The sequence below is a fragment of the Pomacea canaliculata genome, linkage group LG2 (assembly GCF_003073045.1).
Source record: "Pomacea canaliculata isolate SZHN2017 linkage group LG2, ASM307304v1, whole genome shotgun sequence".
NCBI classification, from domain to species: domain Eukaryota; kingdom Metazoa; phylum Mollusca; class Gastropoda; order Architaenioglossa; family Ampullariidae; genus Pomacea; species Pomacea canaliculata.
Genome location: NC_037591.1, coordinates 29,138,509 through 29,160,154, shown reverse-complemented (window position 1 = coordinate 29,160,154; position 21,646 = coordinate 29,138,509). Strand labels below are relative to the sequence as shown.

The following is a 21,646-nucleotide window of genomic DNA, read 5'->3' as shown; positions in this document are numbered from 1 at the left end:
ATGTCTTGGGACTGTCTTGACAGCTGGTTGAGTACAAAATGTATAATGTCTCATGTGATGTGGAGGGGATATGGGCGGAGGGTGAGGGAAAATAAGAATTTCTTCTCTCTTTAAATCACGAAGAATCTGCGAAGAACAGTTACAATGTAACTGATAATCTCTTGGGCTTATGTCCATCGCAATATGCAAGTGCGCAAAGTTTTTCAGTCGGTGTTTGAATTTAAGATTTGTGTTTTGTAATAAACAAAATGCTCGAGAGATAATTTCTTTATACTTTTCTGCATTAATCTTTTTTGTTGTTGTTGTTTTTTTTTTTTGTTGTTTTTTTTTTTTTGTTTGTTTGTTTGAATGAGCAAGATGATGGCAAGATAAGAGGCACATTTGTAAATAAATTAGCTAATGTAATCTTCTGTCGTTTACAATTAGTCTTAAACAAACACACACACACACACATTCTCGAGGGAAAGATATGAAAGATAAATTGTTGATACATAAATTTAGGCGATGATGTAGACGACTTCCAGTAACATGCTGGCATCTGTCACTGACTGCAGATACGAAAGGAAGCTTTATAGACTGTGTTCAAGTCATGCAGCTATCCCAGAGATGCAAGACCAGAAGAACATTACAGTAAAACGACTCTGAAACTGTTGTGTTTCCCTTTCAAGTATGTACTCCTTACTTGCTAAAACACATTTTATGTACATTTGTACACTTTCTTAGTAAACTTTTATTTCGTTAATACACCTGCCTCACCTCATCCTGTCCAATAATTTATCAATATAAAATCAACACATACAATGTGTATATATGCAGAAAGAATATAAATTCATAAAAAGTAGTGTCTTACATATTTTAAATCATGATATACTACAGAAGCAGCAAAACTCAACCGTGTTGAGGGCAGGTTGTGCAGATTGCCTTCATTTTACTCCGCAAAAGAATCTTGTTTCATTAAGGTGTGAGATAATTGGAAACACAGACCCACTCATTTGTTTTTTGGAAGGAGTGGGCTAGAGAACTAAGTCAACTCAATGAACTCGCTCATAAAAAATGTTGTCATCCATACCCGCCGTTTGTCATCCAGCGATCTTGTTTGTGTGTTGATCGCTGACAACCCAATATGGCTTCCGACATTTTCCCTCCTACCTTCCTGAAAAATGTGGTAAGGAGAGGATGAAATGAATGGGAAGTGAACTTTGCCCTCTCTCATATATTGAACATTTTCTACTCAGAGATTTCCGACCTGCTACCATTTTGCATACTATCTCCTTTAACTATTAGAAGGTTTAGAAGTTATTAGAAGTATAGGTTGGAGAAAATGCTACATGCAAGCATAGAAACACAAGCGTTTGTTTGTTCGTGCGTGCGAATATATTGAATAGAGAGCCGGTGTGGCAGGAGGGTTAAAGTCGGAAAAAGGAAGGTACTGTTTAAGGACATTGAACATGTTTTCTGTGACTCATACTCGTATGTCCTTTCTCGTGTTGAAGCTTGTCAAGAGGAAAGCGGAAATCTCGTTTGAGTAACGAGATTTTGATTTTTCCTGACACTTCACCTGAGGCGGGGCATCAGAAATAGGAATTGCAGGGAACGCAGGTATAAAAATTGGGAGAAGCTTGGATTGGAAGGGTGGATTAACTTTTTATCAAAGAGCAAGCTGTGAACAATCAGCCAACAACTTTAGTCGGTTAATCACTGAATGTGAACATGACGGGGATTCTATCAATGAGTGACACCGGCAGAAGTCTTTCTGAGACCAGTTCTAACTAGCATTAATTAGCTGTAATTAGCTTAAACTAGTCCTAATAGTCAGCAGCTGACTGACGCTACTGATCTTGAAGGAAGAATACGAGTTTAAAGAATGAAATGTTAGAATCATGCGAACTTTCTGCACTTGTGTCAACAGACTAGAAAAATTAATTATTGCAGAAGCTCACAACACATTTGTAGGTTGTCTTACAAATCTGCTAACGAGTATCTTTCATTGAATTTATTTGGAGTTGATAAAGCGCACTTGGTCTAGCATGGCACCATACAAATACTTTCACTTATTTTCACAAAATTTCCATTAAAACTGAATACAAATCGTCAAGTTTAAATATGTGATTCTTCTCGTTGTTAGCTCGTGGAATGCATAGAATATTGCGAAACGTAGTGTTGCTGGGTTTCGCCAAGGTGGTTTTTTTTAAACTGTGTATATCGTTGACATCTTTTTCATTCTACCCAGAAATGTATCCACTGAATGGACTGAATGAAAAAAGGAATCCTACTCCTTTTTCAGCCCCCTCTCCCCCAGTCGTCCTCTCCGTTTCTTTGCTCCTTCCATACTCATCTTTCTCTGCTGAATCACGGCACTCTTAGTTCTTGTTACCTGATTCCTTTTTGCATTTTCTATTTTTGTCGTTTATTTGTCATCAGCAATGTTGTTCATCCTTCTGTCCCTTTGTATGTTGTTCCTGTCTTGTTCTTGTCTTAAGCACTAAGAACACGCTTCTTACGAGAGTGAATATGCACTATACAAATCACGAACTTAATAATAATAACAACAGATTATTATTATTATTATTATTATTATTATTATTATTATATTATTATTATTATTATTATTATATTATTATTATTATTATTATTATTATTATTATTATTATTATTGCTGAAGGGATCGATGCCGTCCTCACAGAAGATAAGGCCAAAGGAATGATAAGTTTATAATTTCATAATGTCCTCTTCTCTACGAAATCGGTAATCCGACTAGTGACTGGATAGAAGGAAAAATAGGAATAAGGAATTTTAGTTGAATTAGGTATTGCTGTAAACCAACTGGCTGAGTCTAACTTTCGAGAAAATAATTGCTTACTTTAATGAGGAACTTTTCTTCCACCCGTGTCCTTGTCTCTACCCCCTTCGTTTCTCTTTGATTTGCAAGTACAATGTTTAAAAAACAGATTCAAAAATGTATATAAGTGAAATAAAACACATAAGCGCGCACACACACCAACACACACATTATTCTATTTTTTCATAGCTGCACAATTATACAATGCACGTACATAAATTTGCAAACAGACATACCTGAACGCATGTATAAAACATGGATACATACAGACATCCATACATACACTGCCGTCCCCTAGGGCTTTCATCATGGTCAATACAGGTTCACACACAGATGTAGTTTACAAAGTTCAAGATTTGTCCAAACTTGTAAACAAGGTGTTTAACTTATAAAAATGCATGTTTTGCTGCAACTGTTTTTGACTTGTGAGGCTTAATAACAGATTTTCCTTCCCGATAAAGAATGGGAACCGTCGAGAATGCATAGATATTTCTTTATTTATTTCTATAATCCTGTCACATTGATGTCTTCCTTTGCGTGTAGGACCGATGTGTCAGAAACATTCCAACATGTCACAAAAATGAGAAAGAACATGCATTTGGGAATTGTTTTCATAAAATAAATATAAAAAATTGTTTCATTTAAATTTTTTAAAATAATTTTTAGAAGATTTTTGTAGTTTTGCTAGGTTAGGATGTAAAATATATATATAATTTTAAGATTTAAATATATGCGAGACGTACCGACACGTACAGGCGCGCAAACACACAAACACACAGAGGCATGCACGCAATAAGTTTTTTGCTGTCATATAGCTTTAATAATAATAATAATAATAATAATAATAATAATAATAATAATAATAATAATAATAATATACCCAGTTCCGCAGACACATGACAGAACATTCTGGCTTGTGCTCAGTGTTTCTATCTGTCATATTTCTTACTTACCTACTGGGTTGGAGCTGGTCCAGATGTCCGAACATGAAGTGGACAAAGCAATTACGACCTATTGGTATGCACGTGATGACCCTTTTCACCCGGATATCGGGGTATTAAATCCATCCCATATTCACAGACTGCAGCTGTGGGGGATGACTAACGTCTAACCCAGACATGACCAGCTGTACATGACGCACGTGCTGACGTCATGCCAGTCAGTGTAACCGCCTGGGTTACGTCAGCACACGTCATGTCAACGTTCAGCTGCACGACAACGAGGCAAGTCATGGACACAGGTGTCGCGCTCAAATCTCTCATTTTGATAGATCGTTGAGTGCCACGGCGTTGTTTTAAATTTTAATCAAATTATTGCATTTTCGCGATTGATGAGAACGGGAGGAAAAAAGGGGCAAACGTTTCTCCTCCGCGCGAAATTGAAGAACTCTCAAGTATCAGAAAATTCATTTTACGGGATCTTCTGTGATTGACGTTTTTAGTCCAGGCGTCAATCAAATCATTATTGTGTCTGTGTGTTTGTCTGTCTGTCCTCCTCAACTTCAGGACCCTTGTAAATATCTGTTTTAACCACCATTTCACATATTCACCTTCCACTCTCTTTTGATATCTTACCTTATCTTTATTACTACTTATTCATTTAGTTCTTAGTACATTAATTAGCTTATTCTTCCCCCGTAAAGGGCGAGGAGTAAATGTCTTGCTTACTTTACCTCTCATTAATAAAGATTTGTCGTTGCCATTGTCGGCCAGTCTGTCTGTCTTTGGAAAATATGTTCCATAAAATATTCATGTACTCGAATTCAGAATTACCATTGAATATACATGAGGCTTGATAAAATGTAGCTGTATACAACATAGACATTCTGTTTTTCTTTAAATAAAATTTGATCATCGTATGCATTTATCGTGTGTGTATAAAAGAATTGGCGAGCGATCCTTCTCTTTTGCGGGACCCAAGTTTACAACGAACATCTGTATTCTATACTGTTTTTATCCGTGTTGTTATTACAGATACATCAATTTGTACCCTGAACGCTTATCTGTTAAGCGGGTTTAAAGTGCTACACAAGACATTTGTTAAAAGTTTATTCAGTCCTAGCTTCTTCTCCTTCAAATGTCTTTAAAATTATTCTACGGTCGCCAGCCATGAATTTCAAGCCAGGTTTTTCTGGCATTATTATATTTTATAGCAACCACCGTCAGAATTGGATAATATTATTCCATGATATTATTATTAATAGTAGTAAAGCACATGTTAACCTGGGGTAAGGGTATGGGGTGTCCTGCACTAGCTGAACTGTAATGGACTGATGTACACGGCATTTGTTGGTGTGTCACAAGCATGTTAGTGTGGCGTGTATGTGGCTATTCTAGCTGGATATTGACGCGTTGGTTGCTGTGTCCACATACCCTTTATCCGCTGACAGCAATCACGGGGTCTGTCCCTGCAAACATGTGAGCTTTATAATAATTAACAGAGACAGTTCGTCAAAATTGCTAGTAGAGGAAATATTTGTCCATTTGAAGAATCCAGGAATCGATTCTCATCTGAATGAAGCGAAAAGGGAGATGTCTACTCTTATATAACCTCTCTCACTCACTCACACAGCAAGGGAGACACTCATCCATTACATTGATTGATTAGTTTAAGGCCATTACCCCAAAGAAAAGAAAATAGCAAAATTATGATAAAAAATAAAAATATGGCAAATTAATACCTGACGAAAATAATGAACAACAATATCTGAAACAACTCTTCTAATTTTTGCCACAGCACTCTGCAACTAAAACTCTAGGATCATTGCTAGAAGTGTTTAAACACTTTGTGGAATGTCATGCGCACAATAAAGGGAAGTCTGTCACGATTGTTAATATGAATGTTACAGTCCTACCACCTGCACACAATCAATCAGGCGGTCCGCTGGGCAAACGATCAGCGCCTGTCACGAATACAGTGAGAACTGGTTGTCCTGGGTTCAGGTCTCGTCTGGGGCACGCTGTTCTTTCTCTGCACGTGCCATCTGTTTCAGGACTGGCTGTGATGTAGCCTTAGTTGCTGGCTCGGCGTTGAACAGCAATGTCCCCCAACACACAATTAATCTTTCTTACATTATTAAGTAATTTGTTTTTACATTTTCAATTGTGGTTCATTCAAGAAAACCAAATCCAAGAGGAAAATATTTCATTTTAATATTAGACATCCAGAGAGAGAGAGAGAAAGAGAAAGACTAGAGAAAGAGTTTAAAACAGTGCAACATGCACAAGACAAGACAAGGGATGAAGCTGTTAAGGGTAGAATCTTGATAACACGAATTTTGTTTCCACAATCCTCGGTGAATCTCTTCAATCTAAAAAAAACGTTTAATTTCAAACCGAGTGAGAAACTGATCCTTTTAAATTCTTCTTTTGTGTTTCCGTCTTTTGCACTCCTATTTTAATGAAAAAAGATTAATGTTATAAAAGCGAAAATTGTATGAAATCTCAATAAATTTTGAGAATCTCGGTGCAGTGGATTATCTGATATAAGAAATTGTTTTAATATGGTCCGAATGTGTTTGTTAGATAGGATAGAAATAAATACCTGGATAAAAATACCTTTTTGTGTAAAAGGCTGGCACTACGAACACTGTTGGTGTTGTCCGAAGCCCACAGATGTCTGTGAGAAATTGATTCCTACCATGTTTTAGTTAGGTAAAAGTGTGAACCTCACCTGTCCAAGCAGAAGTTTGTTTTTAGTCGCCAGATGTCTTGCCTTGCATGTCAGATTGATGTCTGTCTTTTTTTCATAAAACTTCCACACCTACGCTGTTACCGTTGTTTCGTCCACTCGTCCTTCGCGTCATCGTAATACTGTTTTTACATTTCGCTCTGCTACCTGATATCAGCACATAAAATGTCCACTAGATACATCAAACATCTTTAAGCAATGATTTATGTCCTAATTCCTCCTCATTTGAGGTTTATTTTCAGTCATTATGTCCATCAAGTGGACATGATCCTTTTTTGACTGAATTGTAAGAATGGAAAACACTTCAGTCTTGACTGTCTCCAAGATGTAAAGCTGCATGACAGTACAAGGGTTTGATGATTGATACAATAGTAACTGCGCTCACTGGACTGGTGTAATAAACTAACTTCCGAGTCCTTCAGACACGGTTGGGTGACTCTAGTCAGTGGAGAATGTTTATGACATTTCATGCGATCAGCTGCTCCCTCAACTGCTCATTCCCCCCAGAAATTATCTGTGCTTCGATTGTCCAGTTTTCCACATTTGCTTCTGTCGTCCTCTCGGTACTTGGTTTTAGTTCTCAGACACTCTGGTTTACTGCAATGAAATTTGAAAATGTTGTCCTTGCAGATCATGATAATGCCTGCGAAGGTTATTAAAAGAAGTCTGATGTTTCTGGCAATAATACTCATCGACTCGGTTTTCAGACATAACAGCTGTCTAGTTCGTAGTCGGGTGATAAACGCTTCATACGCTCTAATAAGCAGACATATTGTGTCCCACCATCCTTCAAATAATTGTTTTAGCGAAACTAGCTTTTCTGTCTTTTCTTTTTCCCACACATCCTCTTTCATTCTTCTCTCTAACTCTGCATCTGACACAAACACCTCAACGTATTTAAACTGCTAGACGAGCTCTTTACCTTTTTATCTTTGTGTAATAAGCTTCATTGGTCACATTTTTACTCCCACTTCTCTTCTCTCCTTTCAATTTTCCAGTCTGTAGATCATATCTGTAATTGCCTTGCCATCTGCTGTTTTAAATCTTTCGTCTGACTGAAATACTTGAGAGGACAAAGAAAAAGATTAACGTTATCACTCATGTCTGTATCTCTTTGTTTTTCTGTCTGTCTGCATGATTTAAAGATGAAAAACGTAAACCATGCATTGACCACTCATTCACTGTGATTTAAACATCTTCTTAGTGATTGTTAACATGTTTATGGTATTGAAAAAACAAGTTACATCTTAAACACATCAACATGTCTGCATCCTGCACTGACCAGACGGCAGCAGTTTTGGTTTCTTTCTGTTAATCTATCGCCTTGATGCTGTCTCAAGTTACCAAGCAGACAATAAACCCAAATACTTGTCTTTTCTTCTATCGGTGGCGACTGTATCTCCCCGTTTAAACCTTAAATTTTTGTATTCTGTTTTCTTGAAAACTTCTTCGTTTTACAGCCACGAAACTAGGTTTGTCGACAAAGAGCGGAGTCACTTATTCACAATTTTTTCCATGTTTGTCTCGTAAACTCTCTCTCGGAAGAAAGATGTCTGATACAAAGTGAGAATGCTGACAAAGGAACGAGTTTACATCTGTATACGATTTTTTTTTTTATATATTGCAACTTAAGTGGTTTGTAACGATTTCAAGAGGGGCTGCTGATGTGTACATTGATTTACAATACAATTTTTTTTTTCTCAACAGAGGTCCTTACTTCTCGCTCGGTTGCTGGACGCTTCAGAAAAGTTTAGGCTGCGGTCAGAGCTTCTGGACAAGGAGAGAGAACTTGACCAAGACCTTCCCTTTACTCCACAGAAGCGATACCGCTCGGCCGTGCAAAGCCGCTCAGGTAGTACGTATCATACCATTGCCTTCATGCCCGCTGTTTGAGTTTACAGTTTTCTTCTTTTTTTTTTTTTTTTCCTTTTCTTATTTTTGCAGGACCTGTTCAGGGCAAATATCAAGCATCACCAGAAAAAAAGTCTTTTCAGATTTGCTTGTCTTTCTCTCCCGCCCCCTCTTGTGACATTTCCACATTCTCTTTCTTTTCTTTCGTAATTCTGTTTGTATACCTGTCTGGCTGGACGTCTGTCTGTGTCTTCGTGTTTGTCAGTCCGTGTTTTGTCTTTCTGTTTTCCTGTTTGTCTGTTTGTAGTCCCGTCATCGTGTCTCTTTAATCGATTAGTTTTGAATAGACGGTTGGGATTTCATCCTGATGAAGGAGCGTTAAGCTGTTGTACTCTCTTTCCCAATAGTTGCTCATGCGTCTGATTCACATGAACCTTAGGCACATGAACTTCCTCTCCTAGGGTACGGAAACTTAGATCATGCTCCAAAAGTGCAGACGACACAGACACCTCCAAGGTTCTTTTCAGTCGCCCATTAAAATCCTAATTATTACATCATTACTGGAATGTTAAGACTTGAGCACCAACCTGTGTGCAACATTTGCCAGTCATCATTACTGAAACTTCTTAAGACGACACTGCACATTCCATTCCACGTGACTCTTCACTAAGCTTCCATTCTTAAAGAACAGAGTCTATGCCTAAAAGAAACTAAAACTATGCCAGGGACCTGTTTCAAAAGGATGCCATTGGCCATTACCAAGAAGGGCATGACAGCTGTGATAAGATTCTGTTTTAATATGACTAAAGCAACTGCTAACCTTCTAGAATTTTTTTTTCAAAATGCCGCAATCAGTTCCTGAAAGTATTACAAATGTACTAGTGTTCTGTTTCGAAATAACTCCGTCTCTCCCAGCATCACAACAAAATGGGTCGGTGTTCGGTTTCGAACTGATTGCGTAGGTGCCGTTAGCCTTGTCTAACAAACCCTAGTGCTGTTCAAGGTTTCACAATCGCAGGTGGGGCAGATCAAAGCCCGCCAACACACTATTTCGTGCTAAGTCTTCGATGAACTGCTTTCTCGACACCTGCCCTAGTGTGCAGTGTTTGAAGAACAAACAAGACGGCGGCGAGTACCTGCAGTCCACAAGCCTAGCGCCATGACACCTGGAGAACAAATGTAGTTCATAGGTCAATGTGCATCTTACGCTTTTTTGTTGATGCGGGATAGAATGAAAGAAGAAATTAATGGAAGAAAATAAATCTCCTTATTCTCTGTAAGCAATATGAACTCTCCAGGGACAAAAGTGACAAAAGAGTTGTTGGGAAAACTTACACGTGCACACAACGTGCAAATAAGTTCATGGACAGTTAGAAAAAAAACAAAAACCACTCTGACAAACTGACAGAAAAAAACCAGACGGATCGATAAGAATCAGAAAATGTAAACTGAACACGAATAAAAATAAATAAATAAATAAAAGACTATAGAGAAAATTAAAATAAAAAGGCAGGTCTTAGTGGTACAGACGTCATTGGAAGAAATAGATGCAAACAGAAGGAAAGGTAAAGGGCAGGAACTATAAAAAGAATAATAATCAGGAAGTCTCCTGATCAAACCTAGTTTTAACCAACCAACACTGAAAAAAAAAAACGACAGTCAACTTTTTTTCTCAGTTTTCAGCTATGATGTTCGACCCTTGTGGGTTAAAGGTGCCGCCGAGCAACTTGAGTCCATTGCCAGCTCCTAATAACACGCAGCTAAACTTTACCTTGTGCGGGAGGACAAATAACATGTTCGTTAAACTTTGCCCTTGCGTTATTCTTGGGAGGAATTCCAGACCTTTTTCTTGCCTGACAGCTCGAGCAATCAGACTAGTGAGGCCCAGCAGAACCAGGGAGAGACCGCAACGACGTGATGTACAAAATGCAAACACCAGGGCTGCACGTGCACAGGAGCCCCAGGACACCTGCTCGGCATTGCCACACAGACAGATGTCTTTTTTTGTGATCAGAGACTGAGGACAACACAAAAGGCTCGTGGATAAAACTCACGCAGCTATCGTCACGTGTTTGTGCCGAATTAGCTCATTGGCTTCTTCCCTGGCGGCTTTTTGACATTCTCTCAACAAAGTCGCTAGTCGAAGTGAACCTAGAGGTCATAATATTATGGCCACGGGTTTCTTTGGTCGAAGAACAATCTCTCGACGACATCATCTGGTTTTGTTGCTCCTGACCTCAACAATGTTGTTTTAGAAGATACTACAAACAAACAAACAAAGAGAAAGAGGCAAAACTCAGAAGAAGATCATTATTTCTTTCCTATTTATTTTTTTTTTAATTTCGCCTTTGGCATTGTTCCTTCGAATAAAGATAATTAAGAAAGAAAATTAACCGGTGTGACCTTGCTCAGATAATAGAAAATGCTAAAGCAGACTTAAATGTCTAAAATAATTACAATCACCAACTGTCGTCAATATATCGATCAGAAGTTTATCTTTTAAGCACTAATTTACATTCCTGTTTCGGACTCAACGGGAATCTGGTTATTCGTTGTGTTGTGTGTGCATGTGCCTATTGAGAAATCGCTCAACACACTGTCATGACAATGGCGACAACATAATCAAAGAGTCAATAAAGCTAAGAGCTGTTGCTTTGTAGAATCAGGTGAGCTGCTGGTAGCTAGGAACTAGTATTGAACTTGTTAAGTTTGTCAGGACGGATTGCTGCAATACTGCGAGTTGATCACACAGAAACCCTTCAAAATTAAATAGAAAAAGCGAAGAGAAGGAATAAAGAAGTGTTGAAAATATAATTAGCCTCTTAACAAATAAATATTGAGCAAAGACATGTGTGCTAATGGGTGGTTTGTGTTTATTTGTGTGTGTGTGTGATTTAGTTAACATACAGCTGTCATAGGTTTCTGTTCAAGCTTACCTTTCATCACCAAATCGCAGGTAAACTGGCTTTACTGCAATTCCTAAAATACACTCCAACACACACACACACACACACACACACACACACACACACACACACACACACACACACAGTTTTAGAGATTTTAACATGGTAAACGACTCTTTTTTTATTCCGTTCATTTATTCATATTTTTCGTTCTTTTAAAATGTAAGGATTGGAACAGCACCATTTTTACTCAGTCCTAAGATTGTTGCTGTGAACAGTGTTCCTGTCTGCGGTTCTTAGTTTTCTACTCGTTGTCTTTCTGTTCATTTTGCAATCCAGTCGCTGGTAGCCTTTGCCCATTCATCTGTCATTTGATAACAAACTTGTGTTGTGTCGACAGGTGGAATGTCCCTATGTTTGTGGAAGGTGTGCCCGGCGGCTCCCTGGCTCGTGACAAAAAGGGAAAGCGCCATGTGACGTGCCCACGGATAGGGCAAGAGGCGTCACGTGACGTACACACCAAAGTGACGATTAAAAACTTGGATACGGAATATAGTTTCGGGAATGTAACCAAAAACTGAGATGTGCTGGAAGAAATAAAAATGTGGAGTTCATCTAGTTCATGCCTTTGTTTGATGTGTCGTCCTGGGGATTGTATTGGATGCAAAGTGAGCGTTAGTAAACATAAACACTCGCTTCTCTCTCTCTCTCACAAACACAACCAAGCTTCCCTCCTTTCTCTCTCACACAAGCACTCGCTTCTCTCTCTCTCACAAACAATCATTTTTCTCTCTCTCACTCTCACACACACGTGGAAAGAGGCAAAGGAACTCGACGTTACCCGGATGATGTCTTCGCTATTTTGCCTGACAGGCTGTCAGCGCTCGGTGAACTCAAGGACCAGATCAATGGACAACAGAGTATAAAATCGACACTAGCCTTTTTCAGTCAAGGGGAGACAAAGACAACAGTTGTTGTGAACGCCTCACTCTCTCTTTCTGAGTACTGGTGTGAAATGCTATTTGGATCGAGCAGTCGGGGTGGATTTAATAAATAGCCCCTAGAAATACGCCCTCCCCCCAACACCACCACACACACACATTTTCTTTTACCGAGAGATGGAAGGGAAGGTGGGAATAGAATCCGGACACATAAATTTCATCACTTATCAGACTAAAGCATTTCATCAACTAAGCGACTGGATAATTTGCTTCTACTTCTAACGACGACGGTGGTGGCGACTACTACTACTACTACGACGACGACGACGACGATGATGATGATATTATAACACGATTAGCGTATCAACATCTCTTTCAACTCATCGTCATCTTTCTTACAATGCTTAATTATTACCAAATACATACTGTCTGTGGCAATCTTTGTCGAATGCTTTATATGACCGTCATATAAATATTGCCACATATTGTCTAATGTTTTACAGAATGAATCAGGTTAAACAGACCTTTAAGGCATTATGGATACTAGACTTTAATTCTACAAGTGACAACATTTATAAAATACTACTGATTCTGTGAAAGCAAAAACAGGATTGACAGATAGTGGTCGAAGACGATTGATATTTGCGCAGATGATAATCATATATTTCTTAGTGTCTCGCGGACCCAAATTTTCTTGACTCCGAATCCAACTTTTAGTGCTGTTTTATACCTATAGTCTGTAAGCTCTTCATTAACACACCATCAATAAAACCTGGCCTTGTTTGCCTTTCATTTTAACTGTTCTCATAACCAAGCTTTTTGAGACTTGGAAAAACCAGGACACAGAAAAGGTTCACGGCAAACTCTGTTAATATTTCTGCTTACTGGAAGCTACTAAAATATCTGAATTTATACGCTCCACTAAATGAAATCGCTCATGCATGGGACTAAACAGCCATTGTTCTGAAGAAGCTCCTTGCCCTATGATCATCAAGATTTACCGTTGACATATATACGCCTACACAAGCCATTGTTTGCACAACGGTGCCGGCGGCACAACGTGGCAACTACATCGGAATTCGATGACAACGCATAAATGTCTCGCAACCTTTAACACAGAAAATATTTTTTAAAAAAAGAAAGAAAAAGAAAATGTCACAAGTGAATACTTTTGTCCCTAAATGAAGTTTTTTTTCTCGAGGCAGGGTTATTCAACGCACAAACATGTAATGACAGTAAATCACATTATTAGGTTTCACTTTCAGTTGAAAAAATTACATCGAGACCTTTGGGTATACTAGTCTTTTGATTTCTCGGATAGACAAAGTAATTGTTTGGTTTTGGGACCCTTTAGCAGCTAATGTTACAATTGTTCTCGAGGAAAATATAGGTTGTAGGGATTAATGCCTCCCAGTTTTCGTGACTAGTCCTGCAAATTGCTGATAGAGATGGCGAACGCAAATAATAAAAATAATAAAACTACCTTTAAACAATCTGTTAAAATACTGGTTCGATAATGACAGCAAGAATTTTTTACACAAAGCATATGAATCAGATTAAATGCAAGCACCGGACGGCGGCAACCATTTTGACTAAAGGGGAGGTAAGTGTTATGGTGCCCTATAGCTTCTCTCTCTACCTGTCAGTCTGTGGACGTGTATAAGTGGACTGCTGTCTGTCTGCCAAGACACCAACGCCCTCTTGCGAAGTTCTCCGCTGTTAGTCTCTGCGAGCCTAAACAAAGAATGTGACTAAACCGGAAGATTTGTAGTATCAAGCCTCGTTTTAGTAGTTAACTGGAAAAAATCGTCTGCTAAGAGCTTTTAGTCACATAAATCGACAGTATGCAATATTCCTACGCCACTGTTGCATGTGAGTGTCTAAGCGCTTTTTTGTCTACTAATCATGTGGATACTATGTGATGGTGGAGATGACGGCATCATCATCATCATCATCATCATCGCAAGTGCAAGATCAAAAGCCACAGTATAAGAAAGAGAGAGATAAACTACGTAATTACAACTGTATAGCATATATATATACTATATCCTAAGTAAGCATCTGCAATAAAGTACAAAAGCTCTTTTTAAACGAAAAGATTAATTGGAGGATGGAACTTTGATATTAATAATGGCAAAGAACATCACGGTAGTCGATTCTCCAGGCATTATTGTTATTAATGTTACATTTATAAAATTTCGCTCTATGTTCTTTATGTATAAGAAAATCAAGTGCCCAAAGAGGCCTACACAATCATTAATAGTTCTTATGTAAAAACTATTTGAGTGTGTCATATCAAGAGTATTTTATACAAATCTGGTTTGGGTGTTTGGGAGAAGCAAGGGGTGGGATTTGTTCAAAAGTTGTATATTATCTCCCCTTAACTGTTCGTTGAGAGTCTAGTTCTTTACAAACTATAGAGGAGGACATCAGCGATGATTGTGAAGTGACTTCCAAGGCATCTGAGCTGGTCTCCACATCACGAGAAGTGTTTACAGTGTTAACAGGACCTGTAAGCCACACTGTGGGGTCTCTTAGTTCTTGCAGGAATGTCCCTGTTTCACATCTGATCCTTCTATCCGGCGCTCGAGACCCTGGCTTCAATGGCCAGCTGTTAGAACGAACGGTATACGGGAAGTAACTCGTGACAAGGAAATGTAAGTCTTGCAAAGTGCAAATGCAGTGGTTGTTTCCCTTGAATGTGTAGACTTCCTATCGACACTATATATGTCTGTACGTGACCTTACGTGTGTGCGCGTGTTATTCTTGCGTTCCTGTATGCAGTTTTTTATTGATTGATTCGTTATTTCTTCATGATAGCTCTAGCAAGGGTTGAGAATCTGTCGCTGTAATTACACATCTTAGAACATTAATTATAAGCAAACAATAAATTAAAACTGACTACAATAAACATATACTCTAAAAGCTCTATACATACGAATCACAACACAGCATCTAGGAATAAATCCACTCGCACGCACGCACGCACACAAAGAAAGATACTTCTACCATCACCATAGACTTCATACACATATAAAAAAATCTTTAAAGAGAAAACATCCTCAAGGGCACTGGCCGCCAAAGCAAACTAATCAATTCATACTAGTCTTCACCCTCCTCCAAACATTCCCCCACCCTCTTATACCCTCCCTTGAAAGCCGCCATTCATACAACTTGACATTAGGCTTTAGATATCCATTTAGTCAACCGGAACGGACTATTTAAAAAGTATGTTGTTACTCAAGAATGGCGAAACACTCAGTGTTGTCCATAGGAATGGGAATCCCATGGGAATCCCATGGGAAACGTCCCATGGGATGGGATGGGATGGGACAGCACACATTTGTATTTCCCATGGTAGTCGATGCTGAAATTTGCATTGTCAGACTTTTTAAGCACAGGAAAAATACTTTTTTATTCCAGTTTCATTATGCCATGACTTTGTTAACATGTGTGCAATGCGCAGTGTTGTCCATAGGAATGTTACTACCATGGGAAACGTCCCATGGGATGGGATGGGATGGGACAGGCATAAATTGCCATGGGATGGGATGGGATGGGATAGAAAAATATGTCCCATGGACAACCCTGCTTATAACTCTGGACAACCCTGCTTATAACCATGAAACGTCTTGACTAACCGTTGACGGATGAAGATTCTGGCTCACCTTTGGGCAATCCACAAGCGCGTGCCTTGCTCAGTCAGGGCTGCACTAACACTTCATTACAGAAACTAGACAAGAGTAGCTCAGATATATGTATATATACATGACAGGATAAGTTGCTGTCTTCGTCTTCTTTCTTCGTAATATTTCCTCTTTCGTGAATATCTTTAGTATCTGACTGTCTCCTCCTTTTTTTTTTTTTTTTTATCTTCTTTCCCCTCTTCTCTCCACTACCTTATAACACGCCAGAGCATTTGCTGCTCGTGCTGCTCTTATCATTGAATCTCACTGAACACACTACGTAGCAGCGAAACGTGCTCTAACATTTATTATGTCAACTTTCAGACTCGAGACAATCCCCGAGGCGAATACTTCTTATGGACTGTGTCAAGTACCCAAGAAAATGGACTTCTGCGAACAGAGGAAGTGGAGGCTTTTGCCCCAGCTGGCAACAACACCGTGTACAAGTGGTCCAGACTTCGCGGTAACAGACCGATGGGCCAAGGACCCATCAAGATTCTCTACGACTACTCCGTGTCTCTCTCAGTTTTTTTGAAAATTCCTAAAGTATTACACTTATCCTACGCTTACCTGATCGTCACTACCAGTTTTTGAATGAGCCGTGAAGATGGAACATTGTAAATGAACGTTCTTGAATTATTATTATGATCATTCCAGGTTAAACACAGTGTGTGTGTGTGTGTGCGAGCGCGTGGGAAAGTGCTCGCATCAAAGACAATTTTTGTATACATATTGAGTGTTTGTAAACACGTGTGTGTGTGTGTGTGTTTTGTGTGTACAGATCGTGGCCTATGGCGTCTTCGCTCGTAGGAGATCTTTGTGCGTTATCTTAACACCCGACGTGGACACCTACGATGACCTGCTGTCGTCACTGCGGGGTCTGAATGTAAGTCACTTTGGGTAGATAACTCGTTTAGAGTCACACATCTTAAAAAACTAGAATAAAGTTCATGGGCTAAAATAATGCATGCCTACTTGTCTTAAATTACTAAACAATTGATTAATGGTTTTCCATACAATAATAGTTTTTGGGGGAAGCTTTATTTGCACACAAGAAATTTAAAAGCAAAATTACAGTTGACATTGCTAAAGTATACTTGCTTACCCAGTCCACGACTGTATGAATGAGATTTATCGATAGAGGTTTGCTTAAAAGAGATACTATGGTAGATTTTTTACATTTACTTATGCCCCAAAAAACCACAGTTAAATCTGGTGAATACATAACTTAAAAAAATTTAAGGCTGAATAGAAGTAGTTAAAGCGTATACAAGGCAAATCAATCTACGGATAGACAAGAAGATTGAATAAAATGCTCAAGAAATCCGCTCCTGACGCATGTGGGTTTCTATTTCTTCTCGAAAAGAACTGGAAAGAACACGCAACGCCCAACGCTTTCAGAACTGTCAGACGACGAGAACGTTGTTCTAACGTTCGCATGTTTGTTCCCTAAAACCATTGGCCTTAGCTTGTACTTATCATTTTGTCGAACCTGACATGCTTCCCCTACTCCATACACCGTCGACTTTGTTGACACGTTGTTGACACGTTGTTGTGCTGTGATGGACCTTGACACGCTGTTTTTCTATCACCAACTTCGACCAGATTTTTTCTGTACGCAGCTATCCAACGTTCAGCTCGCGGATAATAATGACGATGTGAGAGTCAACGTCGCAGCCGTGGAGATGAGTAACACTTCCGGTGTGTCAGCAGCTGCCAGAAGCATGTGCCAGGGTTATTGTGGGAGCCGTGACGTCACTTACTACTCAGTGGAAGCTGGTCAGTATAAAGCTGGTTACTACAGTTATTGTAACAGGCGAAATTCCTTGAGAGCAAGTAGCTTTTGAGATGAAACATCTTTTTTTTTAATCGACGTAATTTTTATTCCTTGCGGATTTTATTTTTTTACACCCATTTTGCTCTGCGTCAACAGTGTCCCCAGATGATGACGACGACGATGATGACGAACCCACCGACACCCCTCCTGCGCCTGTGGTTATCGAACTGGTAGAGGAGCCGGTCGCCGTCAGCGGCCTTCCGGAACTGCTCGAGTTCCGACGAGAGTCACGCCGGATGTTCCGCCAGCAGGCCGCTGCAGATCATCGGACCAGGCGCCAGGGAAGACAAGAAAGACGACAAGGCAGATTTCAGTGGAGAGAGTGAAACAAAGGCTTGCAGCTGCAGAGATGAAGAGGCGAGAGAGCTGCCAACAGGGTTTCAACATTCATTTACCTGAGTTTTTGTAACTTTCACCCTAACGTGTCAAACGTTGATTGCATTCTTGATAAAAGATCGCGGTTTCTGAGTGTATGGAGGCCCGCAAGACTGATTGAAAACCGTGCTCAACTCTGCCTAGCACAACAACAAAAAATTTTTTTACTCATGCGAAACCATCTTGCATATTCTTTCAGAATAGATAACGAAGTTAAAGAAAAATAAGAGGGAAAAATATTTCGTAAAAAAAAAAAAAAAAAAAAAAAAAGCTCAAAGAGACGAGGCAAAAAAGAAACAAAGCATTTTGAGTCACTAAAAAAAAATTAATAGAAATAAGAAAACATATATTGCAATAAGATTTTTTTTCCTGTCTACCCATCTCTTCCTTTCCTTCCCTCTTTCTTATCAACATTTTTCTTTCTTGGTTTTGTTATCGCTGCCTTTTATAAAGTCATCTATGTCTATCCCAAAACTATAAATGAATTAAATTTATATTTATAAAGTATATTTCTGTAATATAAACATTTACAAAAAGTAAAATATAGTTTGCTTTCATGATTTCTCGTTGCATCTTCTATATTTGTTTTTCATTGTCTGCCGGGTTGTTTATCCTGTCCATCGCATGCTGGTCGTATCAAATGCTGAGAGAGTGCTCCTTCGTGTGATCATGCGCTGTATAAATTATGTTTACTATTATAGACAGCCACAGAAGTCCTCACTTTTGAAAATCTTTTAGCCAATGATGAAAACTTTTAAGTGGTAGGAGAGAAGCCATAGCTTGGTGGTTCATGCGCTTAACCAGAAATTTAGCCAAAAGGCTCACTGTAGCCGCTAAATGAACTCTCCTTGCGCAGCTAGCACATTGATATGGGTGAAAGAAGGTTGGGTTCTGCTCTCCAAATCATGTGGTCAAGAAATGATGAACACAGTTTATTGCCTCAACAGTCAACAGGCTGTTGGACACAAACATTTACATGCCTGCGCCCACCAACTTAAATATAACAATAAAGTTAATTTATGTAGCACTTTACACCACCATCAAAGTGCTTTACCGAAAAAGAAAAAAAAAGAAAGCCGCCAAAACTCAGACACTAATAATGGACGTTGATCTAAAAAAAAAGTGTCCATTCATATTAAATAACGCCTTGAGTACAAATGGACTTTTCCACCCTCTGATGTATATTATTGCGTTCTCTTCTTCCATAGTCCCGGTCTCTGGCACCACTCAGCCACGTTGACAAATAGACACAAACATCAGTGTAAGAAATGCAAGACTGACTCATGAGTAGTAGTGCTCGTGTTGACGAGTGCATATTCTAGGGTTTGTTTAGCAGTAATGCAATTGGTGATAATCATAACTTTTGCACATTGAGAATTGATGACGATCGAAGCTTGAGACCGAAAAATGAGGGAAGAGATGTCAAAGATGTATAACCACAACACCTCTGCTGCAGCCACTGATGTACGATGCAACTTCCGGTCTTTGGACATACCTCAGCTGTGAGTGGCGCTTGTGTATGGTTTGGACAAGATTCCGAGTGTCTACTGAACGGAAACCAACCCTAGATGTACATCTCAAAGTTCAGACTGCGAAAGAAGTGGTCAAACAAAGACTCTATACACTGCTCATGCTGTTACTTCTGGTACAACTGTCTTGTCAGAGTGTAGACGTACTGTTGATACTAAAGTCACCTCGGAAATTGTAGGGTAGCACGACATGAGAGTAAAACAAAAACTCGCACCATGTCAAATTTTGCAGACAATAAAGGGAGAGATGTAAACCATGAACCCCTCCCCAATCCCCTCAAAAAATGTCTCTTTGTGGAGATTTTTAGCTATAAATTTGGGAGTAAGTAAGAAATAAGGGAAGACAAGCTTCGATCGTCATCAATTCTCGTACATGCTGGGATGTAATGGAATTGTGTTTGTTTTAGTACTACAAGTACGACAGTACTGTTGACCTCCTCGTCGCTCCTCATGAAGCGTATAGGAATTGTTTTCGATATTATATCCTTACAGATAAAACATCAATATACATCCCACTCTCACTCTCTCTTCACCACTTTAAACTGGTGCTGTGTAGAAAACGTAATGTCTAGTTTTAACAATGATTTTTAGAGTAGGGACAATCAACCGTGAAGTGGGCAAGCAGGCACCACAGTGGCCTCCGACTGTTGCGACAACCGTCTAGCTACCTCGTTCAGCACCCGTGTCAGTCGGGGGCAACGAAAACATATGCCACCCGTTAAGTAAGCGGCCTCGATTCCCAGGCTCACATAGACCTTATACATGAAATCACGGACTACAAGCCGAATATATTGATACCCCCGCTTATGAGGAAATAAAGATAAAAGATACAGAGAAAGAGAGGAAAAAAAAAACAAAGTTTGAAAATTCAGTTGTCTTTATGTTTGTCATTTGCGCTGTTCATCCTTCTCTCCTTTATGTATTCTAGTTTTGTCTGCTTGTGGAGATTACATCCAGTCCTAAATATCATTGCAAAAAGTAATTCTTACATTAATTTGTAAAGAATAATGCAAATAAACCTAAGGAAAAATATAAAGAATAACAACCGCGTTAGAAATAAATTGCTTTAATAGATATAAAAAAATTTGTTATAATTAGCTTGCCATTTCATAAATTTAGTAGCGAGTTGCTTCCCATGTACTTACACGACTGAAAATCTAGAGTTGTTTCCCTTTTACACTTTACGCTATCTTAAGTCAAAATATTATTGCAAAAAGTAATTCTTACATTAAGATATAAAGAAAAATGTAAATAAAACTACGGAAAAAGTAAAAATAATAACAGCTGCAGTTAGAAAATAAAATGCTTTACAGTTATGCAGAAATTTTAAAGTAAAAGTGATTTAAATAGTATGTTGCGTTACCAAACCTGAATATTACGTAAAGCTAAATGCAAGTGTTTCCGTGTTTCAGTGGCGAGATGATGCCGGGTAGTCTCTAGGACTTACGCCGTAGTCGATGGTTGCTTGCGGCGATTCCATCTTTTACAACTTTTCTTCTTCGCGTAATATCCGATACGTCCACCACATGTGGACTTCGATATTACACTGATTTAAAGAACATAACGGAGGGTTAGGGACTTGCTCCACCTCTGCTAAGGGTCGACCTGGTGATGTAGTACCTCCAGGATTGGCCCACTCCCCTCCAGGGGAGAAAAACAAATGAAAGTCAGCTTCTACAGTTAGTTACGGTTTTACTTCTGATTACCTCAACACATTCATTCCTAGTCGATAGACGTCACCCAATCGAAAGCATTTAATTAGAGGTTGAAGTTGGTGACCTGACATCCTCCAACTGACTCGATCGTCTTTGCTTTAAATTAAGCAGCAATAAAACACAGGTGAGGGCATGTTTGGGCGTGCACATCAATAGTGACCAGTTTGGTTATATCGGTTGACGGCATCCCACCAAAGAGTCCTGGGGTTTGTGGAGGGAGGACGTCAGCTGGGTAAGTAAAAGATATGGCGTGATAACATTAAAGAGGGGACGTGCT

General features: G+C 39.1%; 2 protein-coding genes and 1 pseudogene across 3 annotated transcripts in view; all 3 read left to right on the top strand.

The window, feature by feature from the left end:
* LOC112557414 overlaps nucleotides 1-11,904 on the top strand; it is a 30,897-nt gene extending 18,993 nt beyond the window's left edge. The window contains exons 3-4 of one of the 2 annotated variants that reach the window (XM_025227240.1): nucleotides 8,237-8,381; nucleotides 11,687-11,904. In XM_025227240.1, the coding sequence (XP_025083025.1) occupies nucleotides 8,237-8,381; nucleotides 11,687-11,763 (222 nt within the window). In that variant the 3' untranslated portion in view covers nucleotides 11,764-11,904. Of the gene's footprint in view, nucleotides 1-8,236; nucleotides 8,385-11,686 lie in introns of both variants that reach the window. The other variant, XM_025227239.1, reaches the window with a different exon arrangement.
* A 4,768-nt stretch (nucleotides 11,905-16,672) lies between these two features.
* Nucleotides 16,673-18,396, top strand: LOC112557415. Its single transcript, XM_025227241.1, has 3 exons — nucleotides 16,673-16,799; nucleotides 17,536-17,692; nucleotides 17,847-18,396. Exons 2-3 carry the CDS (start codon nucleotides 17,599-17,601, stop codon nucleotides 18,074-18,076), a joined length of 324 nt encoding a protein of 107 aa, XP_025083026.1. The 5' UTR covers nucleotides 16,673-16,799; nucleotides 17,536-17,598; the 3' UTR covers nucleotides 18,077-18,396.
* A 2,718-nt stretch (nucleotides 18,397-21,114) lies between these two features.
* Nucleotides 21,115-21,296, top strand: LOC112558411 (annotated as a pseudogene).
* The last annotated feature ends 350 nt before the right edge of the window (nucleotides 21,297-21,646 follow it).